A 22,145-nucleotide genomic window follows, 5' to 3' on the forward strand; every position below is an offset into this window, starting at 1 on the left:
AATAATAATAATCCTTAGAAAAACAATAGGCCCCTGCGCCTTAGTGGCTTGGGCCCTAATAATCCTTAGGGGATCAATAGGGCCCTGCGCCTTTCTGGCTTGGGCCCTAATAATAAGAAACGGAGCAATTCCAATAGGGTCCTCACACCATCGGTGCTCGGGCCCGAATAACAGCCAAAAATGCACTGAAGCTTAAAAACAATCCAAGCACATTTAAACATGTGCATTTGCTTTAAGTGCTTCAAGCAAACGGCACGCCATTCAACTATTTTATAGATAGCTCTTTGATGTTTTGTGAGCAATGGAGAAGCCTGCGGCCTGATTGGCTAATAAACACTGTTTAACTTGCCGTTACATTTGTGAGTGGCAAAACTTCCCCTGAAGCCACAGCAGCAATGAGCGAAGACGACCTACTCCTGAGCCAGCGACTGGCAGACTATGGCTGACAAGATTTTAATAAGGCACTCTGGCCTGAAGGGATTCTTTAACCTCAATAACAAGGTCCATGTCCCTTCAGGATGAATCCTAATGCATTGGTTAAGCTGTAATTCAGCAGCGTTTGATGGAATTGCGTCTACCTGCTGGCACTCACCTGTGTGTAAATTTGCTGTGTTAGCTTAATATGGGCCAACAGCCATTCATTTGAACAAGTTTTTGATTTATGTACTTTACCCCAACAGCAAAAAATAAAAAAAATGTTAATGTGTTGTGATTTCTTGGTTTGCGGTGGCAAATCTGTGTCAAATCAAATATGCAAGTTTTCAACTGTTTACAACTCTTGACTAATTAAACAATGCATGGACCTGCACCCATTTTTTTTATACTGTGCCCTATGGAAAAGACCAAAAATCATAAATACCTAGAGACGATTCCTATATTATAAACACATTTAAATAGACAGTGTCATCTTACTGGAGGTTCTGCTTTTGTGAAAGTCATACGGATTTGGAATTACATGAGCTGAAGTGAATGATCACAGTATAGAGAAATTTTCATTTTGGGGAACTATATATTCTTTAAGTCTTTCAAAATTCAAGAAAATAAACGGTTACACTTTATTTCGATAGTCCACTTTAGACATTCTATTAACTATAAGTAACTTTGTAACTACATGTCAACTACATGTCAACTAATTCTCATTAATTTGCAACTACATGTCTACTAACTCTCAGAGTAGACTATTAGGGTAGGTTTAGGGTTAGTAGAATAAGTTGACAAAGAAAGTGTTAGAAGATATTAAGCAGACAGTCTACTAATACTCTACTAACTGCTAGTTGACATGTAGTTGCAAAGTTACTTACTGTTAATAGAATGTCTAAAGTGGACTATCGAAATAAAGTGTTACCAAATAAACTATTCTGAAAAGAGAAAAAAAATCAGCAACAGGCCACAGTCAGAGTGGATAGTGAAGACAAATGAGCATGTCCAAAGTACAGCCATATCAAACTTGAGGAGCGGGACACTAGCGAACATGCCTATAAAAATACAGAAATCTGACAAGTGAGAAACACGTGAAGCACTGCAGCAAAATCAGAATCACTGAAGTGTTATAAACCATCAATCAAGTTGGCTGTTGGGAAACACACACGCTCCATTTGGAGATTAGATGCAGTGGTTGCAATAAAACATCTCTCTGGAGGACTGAACTCTACCATGACCTAATGAAGGAGAGAAAGTGGGACATTGAGATACAGAAAGCAATTCATTTATGAGAAATGACTCAGATGGTTTAGTGTTGGCTGCTGGGCGCGCCCTTTACTGACCAGCCCATAGTTCTTACATCAGTATGATGTAATCATCTATAGGAAAAAGCTCATTCATTAAGGTTGCGCTAAGAATTTAATCAATCAAAATGATTCATATTTTTGGCCAGTTCTGTCATGCTAGCACCCAATGCAGGACTCACATCTTGCACTGCTTTTATACATTTTGCAATTCCGTTTGGTGCTACAAGTAGCAACTGCAGTTCTGCAGATTTTATTTAAAGCTTTGGGATGCAAACAAGCACCATTAATGCCAAAGGCATGTTTTATTTATTTAAAATCCAGTAGGTTCAGTAGACGCAGTATTAACTGCAGTACAATGTCTACTGCTGAAGGCAGGACGCACACATGGTTGGATGCGTATATGCACATTACACAAACACTCTTCACATGCACACAAATGTGAAGAAAAAAATGTGCCGCACCCAAAACTGAGTCATATATTACTGGAAATTAATAAAAAAAAATAAATTGGACTATTTATTAACATAAATATATGGTTGTGGGACCAAATATCACATTAAAAACGTTCACAAACTCATACAAACATTTCTCCCCCACCCTCACATAACATCATGAGTCTGAGCTCATTTACAGGCCTCAGGATGTCCCTCATCGCCTCTATAAACAAGTAACAAAAAACTCCACTGTTCATGGTTGACTGTAGACATCTCAAATCAGCTGCTGTGAGCTAATGTCAGGGCTCTACGCTTATTTTTATTTTTAGGAGTGCTTGTGCTCCTAACTTAAAAAATTTAGGAGCACAGTCAAAAATTTGATAAAAAAAATAGCCTTCCCATTACGAGGTGATATTTGACTCCTTAAAGTGATTTACAGTAGAATTCCTAAATATGTTTTCATAGTCGCACGCAGTAGTTTTCGCACTGTAGAGCCCTGAATGTTGTGATTCCCAGCGTGACTCAGATTGTCTCCCTGCACGATAACCATCCTAACATCTCTCTGCATCTGTCCTGGATATCCAGACATCTGCATTATATCAGCATGTTGCCGTGTGAAAATACTGTAGGGGCTGTTGAGACTGTTGGTCCACTTGTGGATACTTTCTAAACTCTCTCACACTGGGGAGGGTCCAAACCTTTTTCTGATAGTAGAGAATCTTAAACTCAGTGGGGAGAGTCTAAACTCTCTCCCACTGGGAAGAGAGTTCCCTTCACATTTTTTTTTTTTGTAATCAGGAATTTTAGGACTGTGCCAGTTCATTTCCCAGCAAATGAAACTCTTTCCCTTTCAGACTTAGAATTGATGCCTAATTTTAAGTATTTAGTAAATGAGGAGTAGTGATTGTCTCCGAGAGATGTGGAATGCAACGTGAGGGTGCGTAAGCAATGCTTGAAGAACACTGGAAAAGAAATAGCTACTGAAATGGCCCACATTGCAGAATTCTAATTAACATACCCAGTCTGGGAGCTCAGTTTTTGACATTCCCAACCAATGAGATGCTTACCTGGTTGTCTTGGCGACAGGTGGCCTATCAGGTTTGGGAGAGCCAGTGGTGCTGGTCTTAGTGGTGGATGCAGTGGCGGGTCTTGGAGCTGAAGCTGGAGCTGTAGAGAAGGATGGTGCGAAGAGTGTTTGAGAGCATTAAAACAAGAAGACAAATACAGACAGTTCATTTGAAATTTTGATAATATGATACATCAGAATTTCTCTCATGAAAGTCTAAAGGAGTTGGAGACCCCTGTCCTACATTGAACTAATGCTGTAATCCAGTGGTTCCCAACCACTCTTCTGAAGACATGCAAAATGTGCAGTGTTGGGGTTGGGAACCACTGCTGTAATCAACAAGCTCAGATGATGCTTTTGACTTACTTGTAGTTTTTGGTTTAGACTTCAGACCATTGGCTGGTGCAGCGGGGGCTTTCTTGATGGGCTGTGCGGCCCCTGTTGTTTTCACGCCATTGGCTGGAGCACTGGCAGGTCTCGCCGTCCCCACCGGCTTTTTCTCAGCCAGCTTGGTTGGGGTCTTGGTTGTGGGTGCAGAAGTAGAGCTAATTGTTTTTTTAGTGGCGGCAGTGGTTTTCTTCTCCAGGCCTGCTGTGGTGGCCTTTTTTGTGACGCCATTATCTTGCGACTTCTGTGCCCCGTTTGTCAGGCGGCTTTGGCCAGTGGTGGGACGGGAGCTGGTTGTAGATGCCTTGGTTCCAGCGGTGGTTGTCTTTGTTTTGGCAGGAGCCTTCGTCTTAGCTTTGGGATCCACGGGCTTGTCCTTTTTGGTCTTGTTGGTTGCCTCTGTTTGCTGCAGTTCACCTTCTGTTTGCATTGCAGGCAAAGCCTGGTCCTGAGCTTCGCCCACTGGCACCACCTCGACCGCAGGACCTGCGTTTAATGCTTCCATTGGCTCCATTGCTGCCGTGTCAACACCATCCGGTTTCATCTTGTCCTAGTCCCGGAGGTCCGTCTCAGCAGAAGAGGAATCAGGAACCCAGGTTGGAGTCTACTGCTATCAGACGGTTATGGCTGACCTGAAAACAAGAGCAACAAGAGTTGTAGTCTGATCAGAGACCTCAGACAATAAACAAACAAACAACAAGTCTGAACAAGAAAGGAGTCTGTACCCCCTCTCACTGGCAGACAGACCTAAGAGAACAATCAGATAAAGAATCAGGTCTTCGAGAAACTGGCTAAACAAGAGATTAGGACTGAAGTAAAGAGCGTGCTGTGCCGAGGGAAAACAACAGCTGATTCAGAGCTCAGAGCTTGTGGATTTGTTTAAACTGTAACCAAACTGAATTAAAGCCACACAAGAAGTAGTTGCCAGCTATTAGTAGTGATGGTTGGTGTAAGATTACAGTTGTCATTAATACAGTTTTACAGATTAAAATGCAGTTTTTCACTTGGCAAGACATCTTTCACAAGATTATTTTGGTGCTATTTCATGTATAAAAAATATCTTGGTTTTCAAAACCTTTTGGGGAAATTTCTAATTGCTAACTACTAGCAAAGCAGCAATGCCAGATGCATTACCCACAATGCCTTACTGAAGCAGATGTTGTTTGCATGATTTAAGAGCAGCGGCTCCACAGCAAAGTGCATACAGTGGAAGAGGCCAACGAGAGGAAGTGGCCTGGCTCAAGGGAGCATGGGAAAAAAATAATAGAGTCAGTCGACAACATTGAAAACGCACACTCATAAAGCGGACGTCAGTGTCACTGGACACCTCATCCCCATTATATTCCAGAGCTGCAAAATCTCCCTGATTCTTTCTGAGGTCGACATTCATTCTTCCACCCCTCGGACTCATTCTGCCCATTACAAAATCTCCTCAGTTAGTCCTCACACAGATGGTCCAGGCAGCTGAGCATCCAAAATTAGAGAAACTGGGGGGAGGGGGACAGAGAGAGTGATGGAAAAAAGAGAGAAAGCCCGGGAGAAAAGAACCCATTCCATATATGCTGCCAGATATGAACAAAAAATATATGAGAAGATATATTGTCTTGGACAGAGATCTAGCTATCTATGGCCATTGGTTACTGATAGGAATTGTGCACTTGAGAACATTAACAATGACCACATTGACTTGCAAACAACTGTTCCCATGGCAAATAAACAATAGTATTTGTGTCAAATGGGGGAACTCTGGACACTTAGGGTGTTTTCAGACCTGCAGATCATTTGCTCCATACCGAAACAGACACAAATTGTACAGTTTCTTCTTGGTTCAGTTCGGTTTTCAACCATGATAACTGATGTGCTCAGAATCAGACAATGCTTGCTTTTTATGTCACACGTTCCCATTATGAATTACGATACAAGCTTGGTTCGTTGGTCTGTTGGGTTGGATTTCTTTCTCACCACAATTGAGCAAGAGTTTATTTTCAATCAGGCTGAGATACCTCATTCAGGTGATCTCGAACTGTTTATTTTGGTGTGGATTCAAGTGCAATTGCTGTGTTTATATGTGCCTAAATTAACCAAAGGGAGAAAATGTGCCAATATCTGAAACAGACAAGTCAGATGTGAAAAGTTATGGAACACAATACCTGCTTAGTTTTAAATTACGCAGTCAAAAACATGAACTATACGGTCAGATTAAATAACGCACTAGTTAGTAATGAAGAATATCAAAGATTTTAGTCTTTTAGACAAACACAACCACATGCAACATCACTTCCACTTCATAGACCTCAAGGGCTGTTTTCTCTTATGAAGAACAACTCCTCTAGATCACATCTCTCTATTTTAATATTGGTTGTAAATACAGGCTTTGTTGCATCTGCTCTACCCCTCCTGGCTTTTTTCTCTTGCTATTGATCCTGTTTAGAATGATAGATGAGAATCGGCCTGTGAGAATGTCAGGTGGTGGAGAGCTGAGGAGATTAGAGGGGTAAAACAGCCTTGTTCTGAGAGGAAAACACACACACAGTCACACGGCCTTACGACCTTAATGATCCTGCTGAGGGATATAGACTGTTTCCTCTGCATGTAAACAACAGTGACCCTGGGGGGGTTAGAGGCCTATGGTGTCCATCTAATTCTGGGGGGAGGATCTGACCTCTGCTGACTTCTGATGACCTCTATTCTACAGAGTGGCTGATGACGACAGGCATATATGAAAAAAGCATATGCAAATTAAATAAAGTTTGAGGGAAGTGGACAGGGGGAAATGCATTTACATGAATCTGAAGATATTTGAACTAGAGATATTTCTAGAGACCTAGCTTTAATTTTTATTATATAAAATAACCTTACTTTATGTTAACTTAAATAATATTTCTTTTTATTATCCTTCATTAACTCTTGTTTTTATTGAAAAACATACAGTTCCTGCAACCTCACAAAATCAACCATGGCTAATTGCGATAATTTAATATAATATGTCAGTATTCCCAGTTTGTGTTTGAAAACCACTAGATTTGTCATAATTATAGCAGAATTACTAAAAAAAAAGTCTCTTTTTTTTGCCTTTGAATGTAGTGTTTGACAACAGTGAGCCCTTGAGTCAAAAAGATTTGAGAGCTACTGCTTTAGGAAACCTATTAGCCAAATCAAAAGTGCAACAAAATCATGATGATATTCAGTATGTCACCTAATATTTTACATGTACAAATACATATGTATACTTAGAGAGCACAAGATGGAGAAAACCATAAATGGTAGGTGTAGAGGCTTTGTGACCTTACAAACATAAGACCCATCGTACCTTCAAACCTTCTTACCCACAAACCCTCTTACTGGCACTCCGTCACTCTCAGGGACGAACCTGCACATGCCTAATGCTTAATGCCTCATCCAATTATTGTAACCAATCCTGGTGCAGGAGCCTAATGCTCCTGAAGGGATGACTCTGCGAAGCACTCATCCTCCAAAGACCCACATATGATGTAAACAAACACTGCAGACGCGTCGCATACCTTCTAGAAGCAGTATTTTTGGCAGGTCTCCAGCGACGGTGTATCAGAGTCTTTAAATTGTCCCGATGCAAAACCACTGATCATCCCCATGCTAATGGGGTCATTGTAGCGACAAAATGCACTTTGGCCTCTTTCTCCGAGGAGCAAGCACAACACGGCCTGCATGCATGCATAAATACATATCTAAGTACTGCATTGTGCCTTAAAAAGTCCCCCGTGTGCAAAGCTCGCTTCTCACAATCAGCTAACCACTGCGGCACAGCAGGTGCTAACAGGCTAATGCCATCTAAGCTTTAGCCGGTCAGGGCCAAACCGACATGTCTAATAACTGGAGAACAAGAAAACAAACAAACCATCAATCTGCACAATCTCAATGGCTCACTATAGGAAATCGTTTTTTCCCTCTAAATTGCAATCAATGGAGAGATTGTGCTGGGAGGAAGCACAGATTTGCACACCACAGAGATGCGGCATAAATCGCATGGCTTCTCCCGGGTCGTTTGCATGCACTGGGGATGCCGTTGCTGGCCTCTGATTTGGCATTTGGTCAGAGGACTGACTAATTAGCAGTAATTTGTCACAGTTTAAGATTTCACATATTAAGTATGTCTGGCCAATACTCCATTGTGCTCCGCAGAGATGATGCACACTCAAGAAATATTTATCAAATATTTTTATTTATGCATGTCTGATATGCATCACATTAATCTTGGATTACACATTAATCTGTAATCTAAATGAAATTTTATATGCAATTCAAAAACTTAAATTTTAAACTCAGGCCTAAATACACTGAGCTAACAAAAGATTGAGGCGCATTGCAATGAAACACCTTTATGCACCCTTCCACACCCCCCCTTGCTTGTACCCTCCGGAGGCTGCAGAAGTTTCCCTCCACCCCCATCTCTCACTCTAAAACAAGTGAACACTGGATCTATTCAGCGTCAGCGACGACCACCACCACAAAGAGAGGGCCACCGGGGCTCACAGTTTGCTGGTTGAGGAAGAAACACACTGCTGTGCTGCTCTGCAGGGGAAAAGGTCAACAAGTTTGAGGCACCTGATTCTCAACCCTCAGAATAAAACAAGAATAAACCACACCTCAGGTCCATAAGCGAATAAAATCCATTATAAACCACATCAGCGAGGAACCAAATACAACTATAAATTGATTTGCAGGGCACATTAGTGGTGAATATTAGAGCCCGACCGATATATAGTTTAGCCGATATTAGCCTGTCGCCGATATATCGGTATCTGCGAATATGCCGCCGATACGCCGTCGATATGAACATTTTGTTTTACCGAACATATAACGCAGATTAAAAGCTTCTGAATGGTGTAATTACTTAGTTTGTCCAGCAGAACGCGCTCCATTGTTTGCTACTGGCGACCCAGGTCAGTCTAGTGTAGAGTTGAGCGGATGAGCTCAAACTTCACCCAAGTCCACTGCTTCAAATTATCCGCCCGCCACCCACCCGCACCTATATTTGATCGTCACATTACAATGATTCTAATTCTTAGTTTGCATGATGATATGATGAATGGATGGCTAATTTTTAACAGCAGATTTGGTGACGTTAGAGACTAGAGCTGATCTGCGCATCACGGCACATGTCTGCGGCGCATCAAAGCCTGTGTTACAGCCACCGGAGCTGATCGCGGCTGGACTGGTGTTTATACCGGCCGCGCCGCGGCCCAGAACTCATGCTTATCACATCGATCACATCACATCACGCGTCCGGTGTATGTTGTCTACACTAGATGCCGTAAACTGATGCCTCGTTCTATTTATGACGTGCTGACACAAAGTTCAAATTATTTTCAACGGTCGCTTTGTCGCATCCTGTTGCGGCGCGGACACGGTGTCAGCATAGTTTGTCAGTACAGTCTAGTGGTTCAACGGATCACAAATCTCACGGTTTGGATCACATTACAGTTTTTGACCCACGGATCAGATCATTTTTCGGATCAGCAAGAAAAGAAAAATATTTCAATTTAACTCGTTTTCCATTTATTACTTAAAGCGAAGTACTACTTTGATACCCCCCCAAAAAACCCATATCGGTCGGGCTCTAGTGAATATCAAATGTATTTCGATGATAAATGCTATTTAACTTGATAGCTTTTCTCACTGTCAGTTATTTAAGAGTCTTTTGTTTCCTTCTTCAAATGCTAGCAAGTCTTTTTATAAAAAGGCTCATTTGAATCTTTAATAACATTCTTTCTCCATTTAAAAATAAAAGTATTATTTTATGTAGTATAGGCTAAATTTAAGAATTATTCAATGCTTTTGCCTGTAGTGTATTGCCTTAAAAACTGTACCAAGTTGTATTTGTAGCGATATCAGTGTCAGTAACAATGCAGTCTACAGTACTAAAATTAATCACAAAAATGTACTTCAAACCCTCTATTCTTCACATAATGCTAGCCTTCTCAACAGAAGCGCAAGCAAAAGACTGACTGAAGGTGTGACTGGGGCCTGCGTCACAGAACCGCTTTCATGAGTCCATGAATAGCCCATTGGCCGCTGGTGTCCATAACACAAACAAAATTACATAATAGCACTCAAGAGTGGACAGCGTCTTAGACGCATCTGTGTGGAGATACTGGTCCCCTCTCTATCTGCTGATCACATGACTCTCTGAACGGCCCTTTATACAGAATACACACGCCGAGATGAAGTTGACCGGCCCGAGGCGCATTGCAATGAAACAAGTCACCAAAGAAGGGATTGTTGGGGTGGCGGCCCTCGCGGAGGAGTGAAAAGAGGATAGACACACATGGAGGCACATGACAGAACTGCTGCTGTCCAAGCTGACAAAAGCCACTTTAGTGCCCCCGCTGTCGAGATTGCGATCGTGGCCAGCGCATTCCCAAAACACCCTTGGCCAAAGGTCGGGAAGTCGCTCTGTCCAACTCACAAAAACAAACAGATCGGCCCATTCTACAGAACAATCCGTAGAGGACACATGCGGAGTGGGGAAAGGAAGGTAGTGACGTCAGACGGTAAGAAACCGCTCTGAGACCATTACCCTCAGGGCAATGTTGGAAACAAATCCAGTGGTAAACTGAGACTAAACTAGCTGTGATTGAATTAGTTTTTTTTCTGCCTGAGGCCCCAACAGCTTGTGTGGCAGATACCTGGACAGCATCCAGGTGATGACGAGGTAATACTTGTACTGTAGGAAGATTTACATACGTTTTCTAGAACATATGCTACTCCAGGGCGTGAGACACTCGACAACTGTCTGGGATGCAACAGATTAGTGACTTACTGTACACAAGAATGCTTGTGGGCCATTTGCACTGGATACATACTTGTGATCTGTCTTATGGTGATGGAAAAATCTATTGAGCTTTCATGCAAATGTTTGCCTTCCCCCAAGAAAATTTGCATTCGCTCACAAAAATTTTGCCTTCCCCAAAAAAACGTTGAGCTCTTTTGCAATACTTTTGCTTTCCCTCAAGTAACTTTGCGCTCTTTTGCTAAACGTTTCCCCTCCCCAATAAAATTTTACATTTGCTTGCAAATCTTTTGACTTCCCCCAAGAAATTTTGGGTTTGTTCACGAAACATTTGACTTCCCCAACAAACTTTGACTTTGATCAAACTTGTAAAGTTTTCCAATAAACTTGTAAAACATTTGCATTCTTTGCAAGGAACGCAATGCAAAATCAATACAATTATTTATTTTTTTTTGCATTGTGCATAATTCGCTATCTAAACACAAAATTAAAAGTGCAATACTAAAAATCATTGACATGTCAATGTGATAAAGAAACATGCATGAATGACCAAATAAAGTGTAAGCAAATTTGCAAACAAATTAACAATCTTTCTGCAGTTTTTTGTCTGTAATGTATAACTATTGTATATCTAGTATCATACATAATATGGCAAATGTGTTTTGTTTTAAAAATGCAAATTTTCCACAAAATTCTGGAAATTACCACCACAAAATCTGAATTAATGTCACACTTTCGGTTTCATCTTGCTGCAGTTCATCTAGTGCAGGGGTGCCCAATCCTGTTCCTGGAGATCTACCTATTTGCAGAGTTCAGTTCCAGCCCTACTCCAGCACAACAGTCTCTAATGATCAAGTTATTCTGAAGATCTTAATGAGCTGGTTCAGGTCTGTTTGGTCAGGGCTAGATCTGAACTGCAGGAAGGTAGATAGATCTCCAGGAACAGGTTCAGGCACCGCTGGTCTAGTGGTTTGTGAACACAAGAGCACACCCGGTGTAAACGGCCCTGAAAACAACACCATAATTTGCTTAAATGCAATAAAGCAGTGTCAGAGCAGGGTTGCACGACTGAAGGAACTGGTACCAGCACCTCTGTTCACTCAGTGAACAGCAGCAGGACACATCACAACCAGCGGCAGACCAACATGTGCCCCTGGGGACAGGGAGATTAACACATGACAGAGCTCGTTAACTCGGTACAAAGCATGATGCTAATCCTGTGCGATCCTCCGATGGACACCCGCAGAATGGGATGCACACAGGACACGGGCCAGATACGGGCACCAGCCAGTATGCCATGCCACCTGGCCAAGAAAGTGGAGAAATGGTGAGACGAGATGAGATAAGATGGATATTGATCATCAAGAGAAAGTGCAGGGGTCGCAGCACAGATGGGAGAGTAGAACAGTGCATTAGCAGAACATGTGGGCACACTGAAATTGGGAGGTTTTGGGCGTAAAGGGGCCTTTTAACTAATTTGTAATTCGAGAAGCTGCTTGATTCTATTATCTACTGGGAGCACAAAAAAGCTAAAGAGCCAAATTACATAACCACTGATAAAAACCAGATGGTGGGGTTTGATCAATGACATCTGATAGTGTGTGTTTGTTTGTGACAGCATGGCCACAAACGTCATCTGCAGCAGACAATAAACATGCCCTTCAGCGAACAGGAGGAACTGACATACACACACACACACTCCACAGGAAATGACTGTACCTATAAGAGGATTATCCTTCTGCTCACAGCTGACCAGCACCTTCCAGATGGACTCTGAGCCTCTGTTCTGATTCAACAGAAAACTTCATAATGTGCCCATTGGCGAAGAGCAAATCTACATGAAGCCACTGAACTTATATACAACCAAATATTGCTATTAGATGGTTATGGTTGGGGATCTAGACTGGCAATCCAAAGGTTGTAGGTTCAAACTCCTGCAGAAGTGATTGTCGTTCCACTGCTGTGACTCTGCACAAAAGAGACGAAGAATCTTAGATGAAGAATCTACTAAATAATAATGTCCCAGAGTAAATTTATATTGCTTAGAGGTTGTTTTTTCAAAGTGTTTAATGTCTCAAATTTCTCTCCAACAAATTTTCAAGAGAAATTATTAAGGCTATTTCTGGAGTACAGTAAAATTGTAGGGGCAAAAAACATGGACAGCAGTTTTGATCAATTCATCTTGAAATATGAGAATTCATGGCAAATGAATGAATGAATGAGCAAAGACAAGTGAGATTACTGTTATTTCCTTTTTTAAAGTCCCATTGACTTACTTTGAAGGCAGGACCTAGGCCAAGTCCAAAATGACCAAAATGATACAGAGACTTTGGACGGACAGTAAGGAACCATTGAAAACCACTCAGAACACTTCAGCATCTGCATAGCAACACACAAGTTTTTCTTCAGGAAATGTAAGAATCTAGTTTACTTTTACTTCCATTGGGAGTTTGGATGCATATTAAGCTGCTGACAAACTGCAAATTTTATGAACACCTTGAGGTTGATGCTGAGAGAAAATTTGTATCCTGCCTTCGTAAAGTAGGTTGGCATTTTTCACTGCATGGAGGCCTGCGGCTGTAAGACACCTAGTTTTGAGGACAGATTATTTTAATATGGAATTCAGACACTGCAGGGATTCTTACAGCATGTGAACTTTAACCTTTTTAAAAACAGCAGGTCAATACATCCATCAGTAAACTGCAGTACCCGATGCAATCTCAAAGACACCATTATCTGAGTGACATCTGCCAAGACTGGAACAAAGGATACTAAATCAAAATGCACCAAGACAGGACTGCATGTCTGCTCTGATATAATGTTGCTCCAGACGGAGATTAACACAGCAAGAGTGCTACAACTGCATAGCAGACATGTTTACAGAAAGCTGAAGTGTAACCACAAAAACACTCCCCAAAAAAAGAACTCAGAATGCAACAAACCCTTCAAATGACCACAGCTGCAACACAATATCCCATCCTAACAGAGCCAACTGTCCACTGCAACAACTGCTCAGCCCCCAGGGTGCTATCTTTACCAGAGGAGTGAGTGCTTCAATATGAGAGAATTATCAGAAAAGGACAGATGATACAGGAAAACCACTGCAACTGCATCTTAGGACAACAACGTTGACTGCACTTTTTAAAATGAAGGTTCCAAATGGGGGTTTTTTTATAGCGATGCAACAGAAGAACCATTTTGGCTCCTCAAAGAAACTTTCAGTAAAAAGTTCTTAAAGAACCATTTTTTTTTCTTACTGTCAAGAACATTTTAAAAATCCAAAGAACCGTTTTTCACTATACAGAACTTTTGTTCAACAAAAAGGTTCCATGGATGATAAAAGTTCTTCATGGAACCCACAATGCCAATATATCTAAAAAAAAATAAAAAGAGCGTTACTTTTAAGAGCATACAGTGAGCAAGTTAATGTTGGTGGGCCAAATAATGCATAGTCACATTCTCTTATGTCTCTTCAGATAATCATAAACCAGAATTTGACCTTTCTGATGTCATCTGCTGTAATTTCTTCTCTAGCGAGTCCCACCCCCCATTCCTCATACACTCATACAGTCACTACCCATCATGCCATGACACATTTGTAATTGCTGGAAATGCCTCCCTCCAAGAGCCTAATCCCTGTAGGCTGGAGTTAGACAGCTACAGCATTGTATCGGGATCATAATATGACAGAACAATGCCAGTCAAATAAAAATGGATCTGAAATAATTAGAGAGAATTGTTCACTGTGACCTTTGCATTGAGTCAATTTTACAACAGCTTAAAATAGTATGTATTACTAAAATCTGTTCCATAATTATATAAAATTCATTCCATAATTATACACAATATACCAGACAAAAGCAGAAGAAATAGATCTGATGAAGCCTCACTGGACCGGTGAGATGCTGGCCGCAGGGGGTTGAGGCATCCGTCTTAAACCTTTTGTTTGCCGAGAAGAGAGAAGGGAACTATTAAGCAAGACAATAGGATGAACTGACTTACAAAGCCAAGATTTAGCAGCAGGAGAAGCCGCACCTGCTGCGAAACGCATCATTTTGACTCCAGTTGCGCAGGGAGCAAAGCCAAGAAACCACCCTGTTGATTTTCATTGTCCCTAAACCACGAGAAGAAAATACCAACATAAAACGAATCAAAATGACCCCACAAGCCCTTTGAATAGAGTTCACCTCTCTAAAACTCAAAGTACATTACTAAAAATCCAGTCAGATTAATCACCCTTGTCGCTTTTTATATGGAGAAACATCAATACTTCACAGTAGACTGTTGAATGATATCGAGCTGCTGGTTGTTAACTGGTCTCCATCTCTTAGAAATGCACAGGGTTTGGACAGATAAACTGCACCGGCAGGCGTGTATTTTGGTAGGTTGGGTCGTTTAATTCATTCCTGCGGTATCATTATGAGGTCTGATACACCAGCACCTCGGCATCAGCCTTAATAACACTTAAAATGCGGTAAGAAAAACAGATATTCATATATTTAAATAGTTTTTTTTTTTTTAAATATATACTTGAGTAGGGGACTAAGTTTTTTAGATTTGATGTTTGGCCACCAGTTTAATAGTCTACATATACCGGCAAATTCAGTCACTGTAATACATTGTATTAGAACCGCGGCGGGTTTTATATAGACCGAACAATAGACCGGGTCAATATTGTATGGACCGAAAGGGTGAATATATTATACGAACCGGGCGGGTGAATATATTGAATGTGGAGCGGGCGGGTGGAGGAGGCGCAGAACAAAAGACTCAAGCGAACAGACGAGCGGAAAGTTTCACTGCTGCGAAACACACAAAACACACCACATGTAGAAAAACGGCATTATAATTTCTTCTCCTTCATCTGTCAGCGCAATATGTGTTTTCTGAACGACTGTCCGTGATTAAATATCGCTCACAGTTACGAGAGGGTTCGCCGTCACCGCCCAGACATCCACCATTGAAACGGACTCGAAGGATGAACAAGGCAACACGGAATACAAGGAGATGTTAACTGGTCTCCATCTCTTAGAAATGGACAGGGTTTGGACAGATAAACTGCACCGGCAGGCGTGTATTTTGGTAGGTTGGGTCGTTTAATTAATTCCTGCGGTATCATTATGAGGTCTGATACACCAGCACCTCGGCATCAGCCTTAATAACACTTAAAATGCGGTAAGAAAAACAGATATTCATATATTTAAATAGTTTTTTTTTTTTTAAATATATACTTGAGTAGGGGACTAAGTTTTTTAGATTTGATGTTTGGCCACCAGTTTAATAGTCTACATATACCGGCAAATTCAGTCACTGTAATACATTGTATTAGAACCGCGGCGGGTTTTATATAGACCGAACAATAGACCGGGTCAATATTGTATGGACCGAAAGGGTGAATATATTATACGAACCGGGCGGGTGAATATATTGAATGTGGAGCGGGCGGGTGGAGGAGGCGCAGAACAAAAGACTCAAGCGAACAGACGAGCGGAAAGTTTCACTGCTGCGAAACACACAAAACACACCACATGTAGAAAAACGGCATTATAATTAATTCTCCTTCATCTGTCAGCGCAATATGTGTTTTCTGAACGACTGTCCGTGATTAAATATCGCTCACAGTTACGAGAGGGTTCGCCGTCACCGCCCAGACATCCACCATTGAAACGGACTCGAAGGATGAACAAGGCAACACGGAATACAAGGAGACAATGCCGGTCAACAAGCAGTAAAAACGCAAAAACAACTAAACCGGTGTGGTAGATTGAAGCCTATGAATCAAACCGGTGTGAAACCTGATCGCCTCAGTGGCATTTTCATCTGATGATCTCATTAATTCCGCCGGTAGCCTACTTCTATTATAATGACCGATGTGAACAAGAACTCATTAATATTCATTTACATATCAATACATGCCGTCGTAAATCATGCTGTTGAGTGAAAAGCATTTCTTAAACTGACACTGACATTAATTCTTTAGTTTAATTAATTGTGACACAGTGAAAAACGCTTTTAATGAATCGCCGGTTCTCTCTAGGATCGGCACATAGCGAATCTTACCGAGTCTAGCGCTTTTCCTCCAGCAACGCCCAGTCGGTACTCGCGTCTCCTCCCGTTTTTTTCCAAGCGGAACCCGGCTGGCAGCACTGCGAGTCGAGAAAACCCGGCAACAAATGTTGAGCTAAAAACCAGTAGATGGAGGCAGTTTGGAGCTGACTGACTGTTTGCCGGCGATAAAAGAGATGCGCGTCTCCTGGCAGCAGAGAATGAAACGGAGCTCGGCGATCCACGCACGCACACACACACACTATGCGGTCGCGAGAGGCAGCATTGAAAAGGATGAAAAGCGCGAGCGGCTTCGGTCTCTCCCGCCCGTGACCAATGAGCTTTCAGACTGAGGTTTATGCAAATGAGGGATGATGTCATCGCACAGGCCACCCCGCGTCCTTTCTTTACGCGACATCCCTCTTCTTTTCTGTCGCCTCGGACCCCAGTGCAGCCCCTGCCCCCATGAGCCCACCCCCGACGCCCGCGTTCCCGCCGTTTCTTTTCACTTTCACTAATGCACACAAGAGAGGAAGAGAAACAGGGGCAGGCCTAACTAAAACTTTAACATTTATCATGTTTGTTTCTTGACATAAATAAATGTTAACGGAAACAATTATAAAAAGGGGATTTCATTTAGTTGCCGGGCAACATTTTTAATTTTCTTTTAGTTTAAGTATGAAAATAATAACAATTAAAAATAAAAATCAATAAAACCTATCATTACATATTTAAAAAATAAAAATGACAAACACACCAAATGTACTAAAACTTAAAAAAAAAACTAAAATGAAAACAAATACATATTAAAATACATTTAAAATATTACTACAAATATATCAATTATAAAAACTATAATAGTATATGAAACTAAAATAGCAGACAAGTTAGGTTTTACTGCAGGACATGGATTACACCTTGACCAATGCAAAATTTGGCCTAACTATATTCAAAATTATTTAAACGACATAAGCTGAATAGAAAAAAACTGACAACTGGTGGATTTTGGCAGCATTTTCTCCTCTTTAAAGGTTGGCACACCTATTTACTTTGCTTTCATGACTATATGCATGATAATATTGTTTCATTATTTACACTTAAGATAATTTTTTTCTGCTCTTTGTGAACCACATTTTCGATTTGCAGCTCACCAGTTGAGAACCACATGCCTATACATATCAAATTTGAAACCTCAGTGGGATTGGGGGTAAAATAGTAAATCAAATATGTTCTGGTGTAGCATTTAGAGGTGTATTTAAACAAGAGGGACATTTCAGATCAGATTTCAGACAGATTTATTTGGCCTACTGCTTAAAGACACCTGTGTGAGCACATTAAAATCTGCTCCTCTATAGTGGACGGTTTGAATGCATGCTCATATTTGCAAAATACATATTTGTCCTATTATCTGAATGCGGTTTGGTAGCGTTTGCTTGTAAGCCTGTTTTCCCAGACACTCTGGAGAAGCCTCTAGACTGCTACTGCTCTCATACAAGTCTTTGTCTTCCTTTCTCTCTGGCGCTGTTGAGACGGTGAGACACAGGGTGGGCTTTTGGCATGTCTGTCTGCCTCTCTGTCTCGTGTGCGCTCTCCTTTTCTGACAAACAAAGCTGCATGTAAATGTTCTTCTAGCAGAAGCCGATGCATTTCTGATAGGCAAAGCACACAAAAAACTCCTGTTGTGTTTATTCTCTGCAGTTTTTACCGGGTCCTATGAGCACAGTCTTACAGACCTGTCAGTATGAATTGCATCGGCAACAATATCATTGCAAAATTTAATAGAGATGTCAATGGCAATTCTCACCTCTGGTACTGTATTAGCTCATGTTTTCCTACTTTTGTTTAATTTCCAACCTCATCATTTGAATACAGTCACATGCCAATCTCAACAGGCTCCTGTACACACCCACATAGAAATATTACACAATATTTATTGCGCAAACAGGTGCCAAAAACCAGGCTGGATTTATTGCATATTGATAGAGCCTCAACTATGACATCATAGAGCTTTTGGAGTGGCGCGATGACCTCAAGCTTAGCAACAGCAGAGTATCCAGGCAAAATAAAGGGTGACAGTTTAGAGAGTCCGAGCGCTCAAACGCAAGTGTGTTGGCTGACGGACGTTTTGGCCCCCTTCAGGAGCGGACACAAAGGGAGGAAATATCCTGACCCTTGCGGTAAAGGATGGTGCCGAACCGGCAGGAAGGGGCGGGGCATTTGAGCCTCCACTCACTTCCTATGCTATTTATCTGATTGTTTTTTCCCCAATGCCAGCGATCAGCCCTGCAGCTGGGCAACACGGCTCAAGAACACTGGCACTCACACAAAACACAAGCCTGAGCTAGAAACATGACAGGAACAAACACTCCCTAAAACAAAAACAGCCCAATTCAGAAACTTCAGAGCAGAAGCTAAGAAGTAAAGAAGTAAAGAAGTAAAATCCTATTTGTTTTCTACACAGATGAACTAACTTTGGCGTATAGATAGCGTATTGACGTATTACCCTGTTGAAAAAACCAGCATATGCTGGTTAGGTATGTTTTGACGCTGGGATGCTGGTTTAAGCTGGTCATGTGCTGGCAAAGGAAAATCTCTAGCATCTGCTAACTGGCGTATTCACGTTCATAAGAGAGTGGCGTTCCAGCGGATGACGTAGGCATAGCGTAAGCTCTGGTGAGAAGTGATTAAATGTCGATATAAGCCAAGAGGAGACTGGTTTTCCTTTGCTGTAAACAAAACTTGGTTCTCGCGAGACTAGCATATTCTTGCCAGAGCTTACACTACACCTACATCCTACGTCATCTGCAGAAATGCCACTCTCTCATGAAAGCGTGTAGGACAGTTAGTGGAAGCTAGAGATTACGGTTTATAAAGTTTCAAATATGGATATTTTTCTTACACAAATGCATTGATTCGCTGTGAGCAACTGAATTTTAATGGTTAACTTGTGTACCTAAATTGTCTATTTATTATTTATTTATTTTTAAACGAAACATCAGCAGTAAAGGATATTTTTTCTTACACAAATGCATTGATTCGCTTCAGAAGGCCTTCATTAACCTCCTGGAGCCATGTGGAGCACTTTTTATGATGGACAGACGCACTTTATTGGACTTCAAAATCTCAACAGCCATTCACTGCCATCATAAAGCTTGAAAGTGCCATATTTTTGTAATATAACTCCGATTGTATTCGTTTGAAAAAAAGAAAGTCATGTACGCCTAGGATGGCTTGAGGGCGAGTAAATAATGAAGTAACTTTCATTTTTGAGTGAACTATCCCTTTATTTGAAAAGTTTTGTATTGTACCATATTTCAGTTACGCCATTAGCAATGTTCATAAATAATTTAAATACACACATTGTCTTTTTGTCTGATTTTTCAGATACCTTTTTGCACAATGATTCATAAGCTGGTTGGTTTGGCTCATGACTCAGAACTTTTCGTTGATTTTTTTTTTGGTCACATGCTTAAGTGAAAAAGACTAGAAGATAGCCTACTTCTTGAACCAAGGAAAAGTGTCTGGTTACTGTATAATCACTTCATATAATATGAGAATATCAGGCAAGTCAATGTATAACACAGGCAAAAGTCCTAACATTGTATAGCCTACCACCGTACAAAGAAGAGCGTCTCTGAAAGAAAAAGAAAATTGCAATGCACTCTGAAAAACACCAGAAACACGCTCAAAGCAAAGACGCAGATGGACTGGGAGTGTGTCGAACACACACACACACACACACACCACACACCACACACACACACACACACACACATCTGTTACAAGGAATTCAGGATTTCCATTCTAGAAGAATTCTAAATCATGTTCTAAGTCACTTCTTAGAAACCTTAGACATACATAAGTGACTTGCTTTGGAAGATTCCTGAATGAACAGTGTGATTATTATAAATACCTACATGATGATTGTGATTGAATATTATTATTATTGATAATGTATATTAAATACATTTCTGAATAAAAACACTGCCTAATATGATTTAAAGATATACATTATAAAACATTATTTATAATCAAGGAAGTCTTACAAAAATTACATACTGTTAAATCCCCACCTCATAAATTGCTGAATTTAATTAATTACTGTATGTCCCACAGGAAACAACAGGAGATTCTGTGAACAAAGTGATTTGAAGTCAAATGTGATCATAAAATATTAAAAACTCGATCGATTTCATTCTTACATGGACTGAAATTATTTTCTCTTGTAATGCAGCCCAGACAGCAGCCAGTTTCGGCCCAGATCCGGCCCGCATGGATTTCATACGGGCCAGATGTGGGCCCGATCTGGGCCAACACTATCTTGTGCTCACAGGTCTGCAGATTCAACTTCTGGAAGTACAAAACAATATATATTCAGTTATTAATGCACTTTAATTCATTTCACTTTCACTCATTTTAGGACAGAGGACAGTATGAATGCTGAGAAAACTCTTGTCAAATCTTGTCAAGGTCCTTCACCTGCTTTTAAAAGCCTCTTTAACATCGCTCTACATGAGCACAGTAAAGCGCCTGGAACAAACGCCATATACATTAAATATTCAGGCCTCAGGTGACAGACTGACAGGTAACAGGCCACCTTTAATGCAGGACATTGAGGAACTGCGCTCTCTTCTCTCCCTTGGGCTCGAGTCTGCAGTCTATCAGTCCATCTGATGGTGGATTGTGCTTCCTGTGGCTCCATCCTGCACTGAATAATGCATGTGAGCGTTAAGAGAACCGGACGACACTTGTGTCCCACTGACACTGATCACACCACTCATCCACAGCATCTTAAATGTAATTTCTCCCACCATAAGAAGGTTCGGTTATCTTCTCAAATGATAATGATGTTCTTGTGTTTGTGTTGTGAAGGTTTGGCTTTGCCTTTTGATAATAACTCAGTCTGTGTCTCTATTTGAAATGTAGATCTGTGTTCTTGGCACTCGTGTTGTGACTGAAGCGCAGAGGCATTCGAATGGTTTACCAGCTTTCATTTATCAATGTCATTTTATTGTGTCTGTTTTCTTCAGTAGTCTGGCTCTTGATTCACAGCCCCTCCTCCATCTGTGGTCTCCTTTCTCTGTCCAGACGTTTAGTAAATGAAGTGCAGCAGAGCCGCATCTCATGATGTTCCATCTACTGGACCATCCGTGTCAGTGCACTCACTTTATTTACACGGTAGATCAGTATGTCTCAACCAGGGGTATGGAAGCTCATCTCTGCCACAGAGTTCAAATATTAAAAAAAGGTAATCTCACAATTCTGAAATTTTTCTCAGAATTGCCCGTTTAAATCTTGCAATTGAATAAACTTTGGGGAGAATTGCATGACATAAATTCCAAATTCTGAGGAAAACAAATTTTAGTGTTCATTGTTTCATTGTTGCGATGAAAATTCTGAATTCTGAGAAAAACAAAACAAAAAAAAATCTCAGAACTTTGCAAAAAAGGTCAAAATTGGGAGAAGTAATTTCAGAAATTGGAGAAAAAAAGTAAGAATTGTGAGATATAAACTCAGAATTAAGAGAAAAAGTCATCAGAATTAGATTATGTAATTTCGGAATTCTGAGAAAAAAGTTAGCGTTACAAGATGTAAATTCAGAATTCTGAGAAAAAATTCTGAATTCTGAGAAGTAAAATTTGCGAGATATGAATTCCGAGAAAAAGTCAGAATTGTGCATTTAAGAATCAGAATTATGAAAAAAAGATAGAATTGCA

At 40.8% G+C, this 22,145-nt stretch overlaps 1 protein-coding gene across 1 annotated transcript in view; it reads right to left on the reverse strand.

Moving 5' to 3' along the window:
- LOC107672920 (histone-lysine N-methyltransferase SETD1B-like) overlaps nt 1-16,741 on the reverse strand; it is a 26,402-nt gene extending 9,661 nt beyond the window's left edge. The window contains exons 1-3 of the mRNA XM_016466296.1: nt 16,444-16,741; nt 3,594-4,246; nt 3,229-3,328 (exon numbers count right to left, since the gene is read on the reverse strand). Coding sequence (XP_016321782.1) covers nt 3,229-3,328; nt 3,594-4,158 — 665 coding nt within the window. The 5' untranslated portion in view covers nt 4,159-4,246; nt 16,444-16,741. The remainder of the gene's footprint in view (nt 1-3,228; nt 3,329-3,593; nt 4,247-16,443) is intronic.
- Nucleotides 16,742-22,145: the final 5,404 nt, after the last annotated feature.

The sequence above is a fragment of the Sinocyclocheilus anshuiensis genome, unplaced genomic scaffold (genome assembly GCF_001515605.1).
Source record: "Sinocyclocheilus anshuiensis isolate Anshui unplaced genomic scaffold, SAMN03320099.WGS_v1.1 scaffold464, whole genome shotgun sequence".
In the NCBI taxonomy this organism is placed as follows: Eukaryota; Metazoa; Chordata; class Actinopteri; order Cypriniformes; family Cyprinidae; genus Sinocyclocheilus; species Sinocyclocheilus anshuiensis.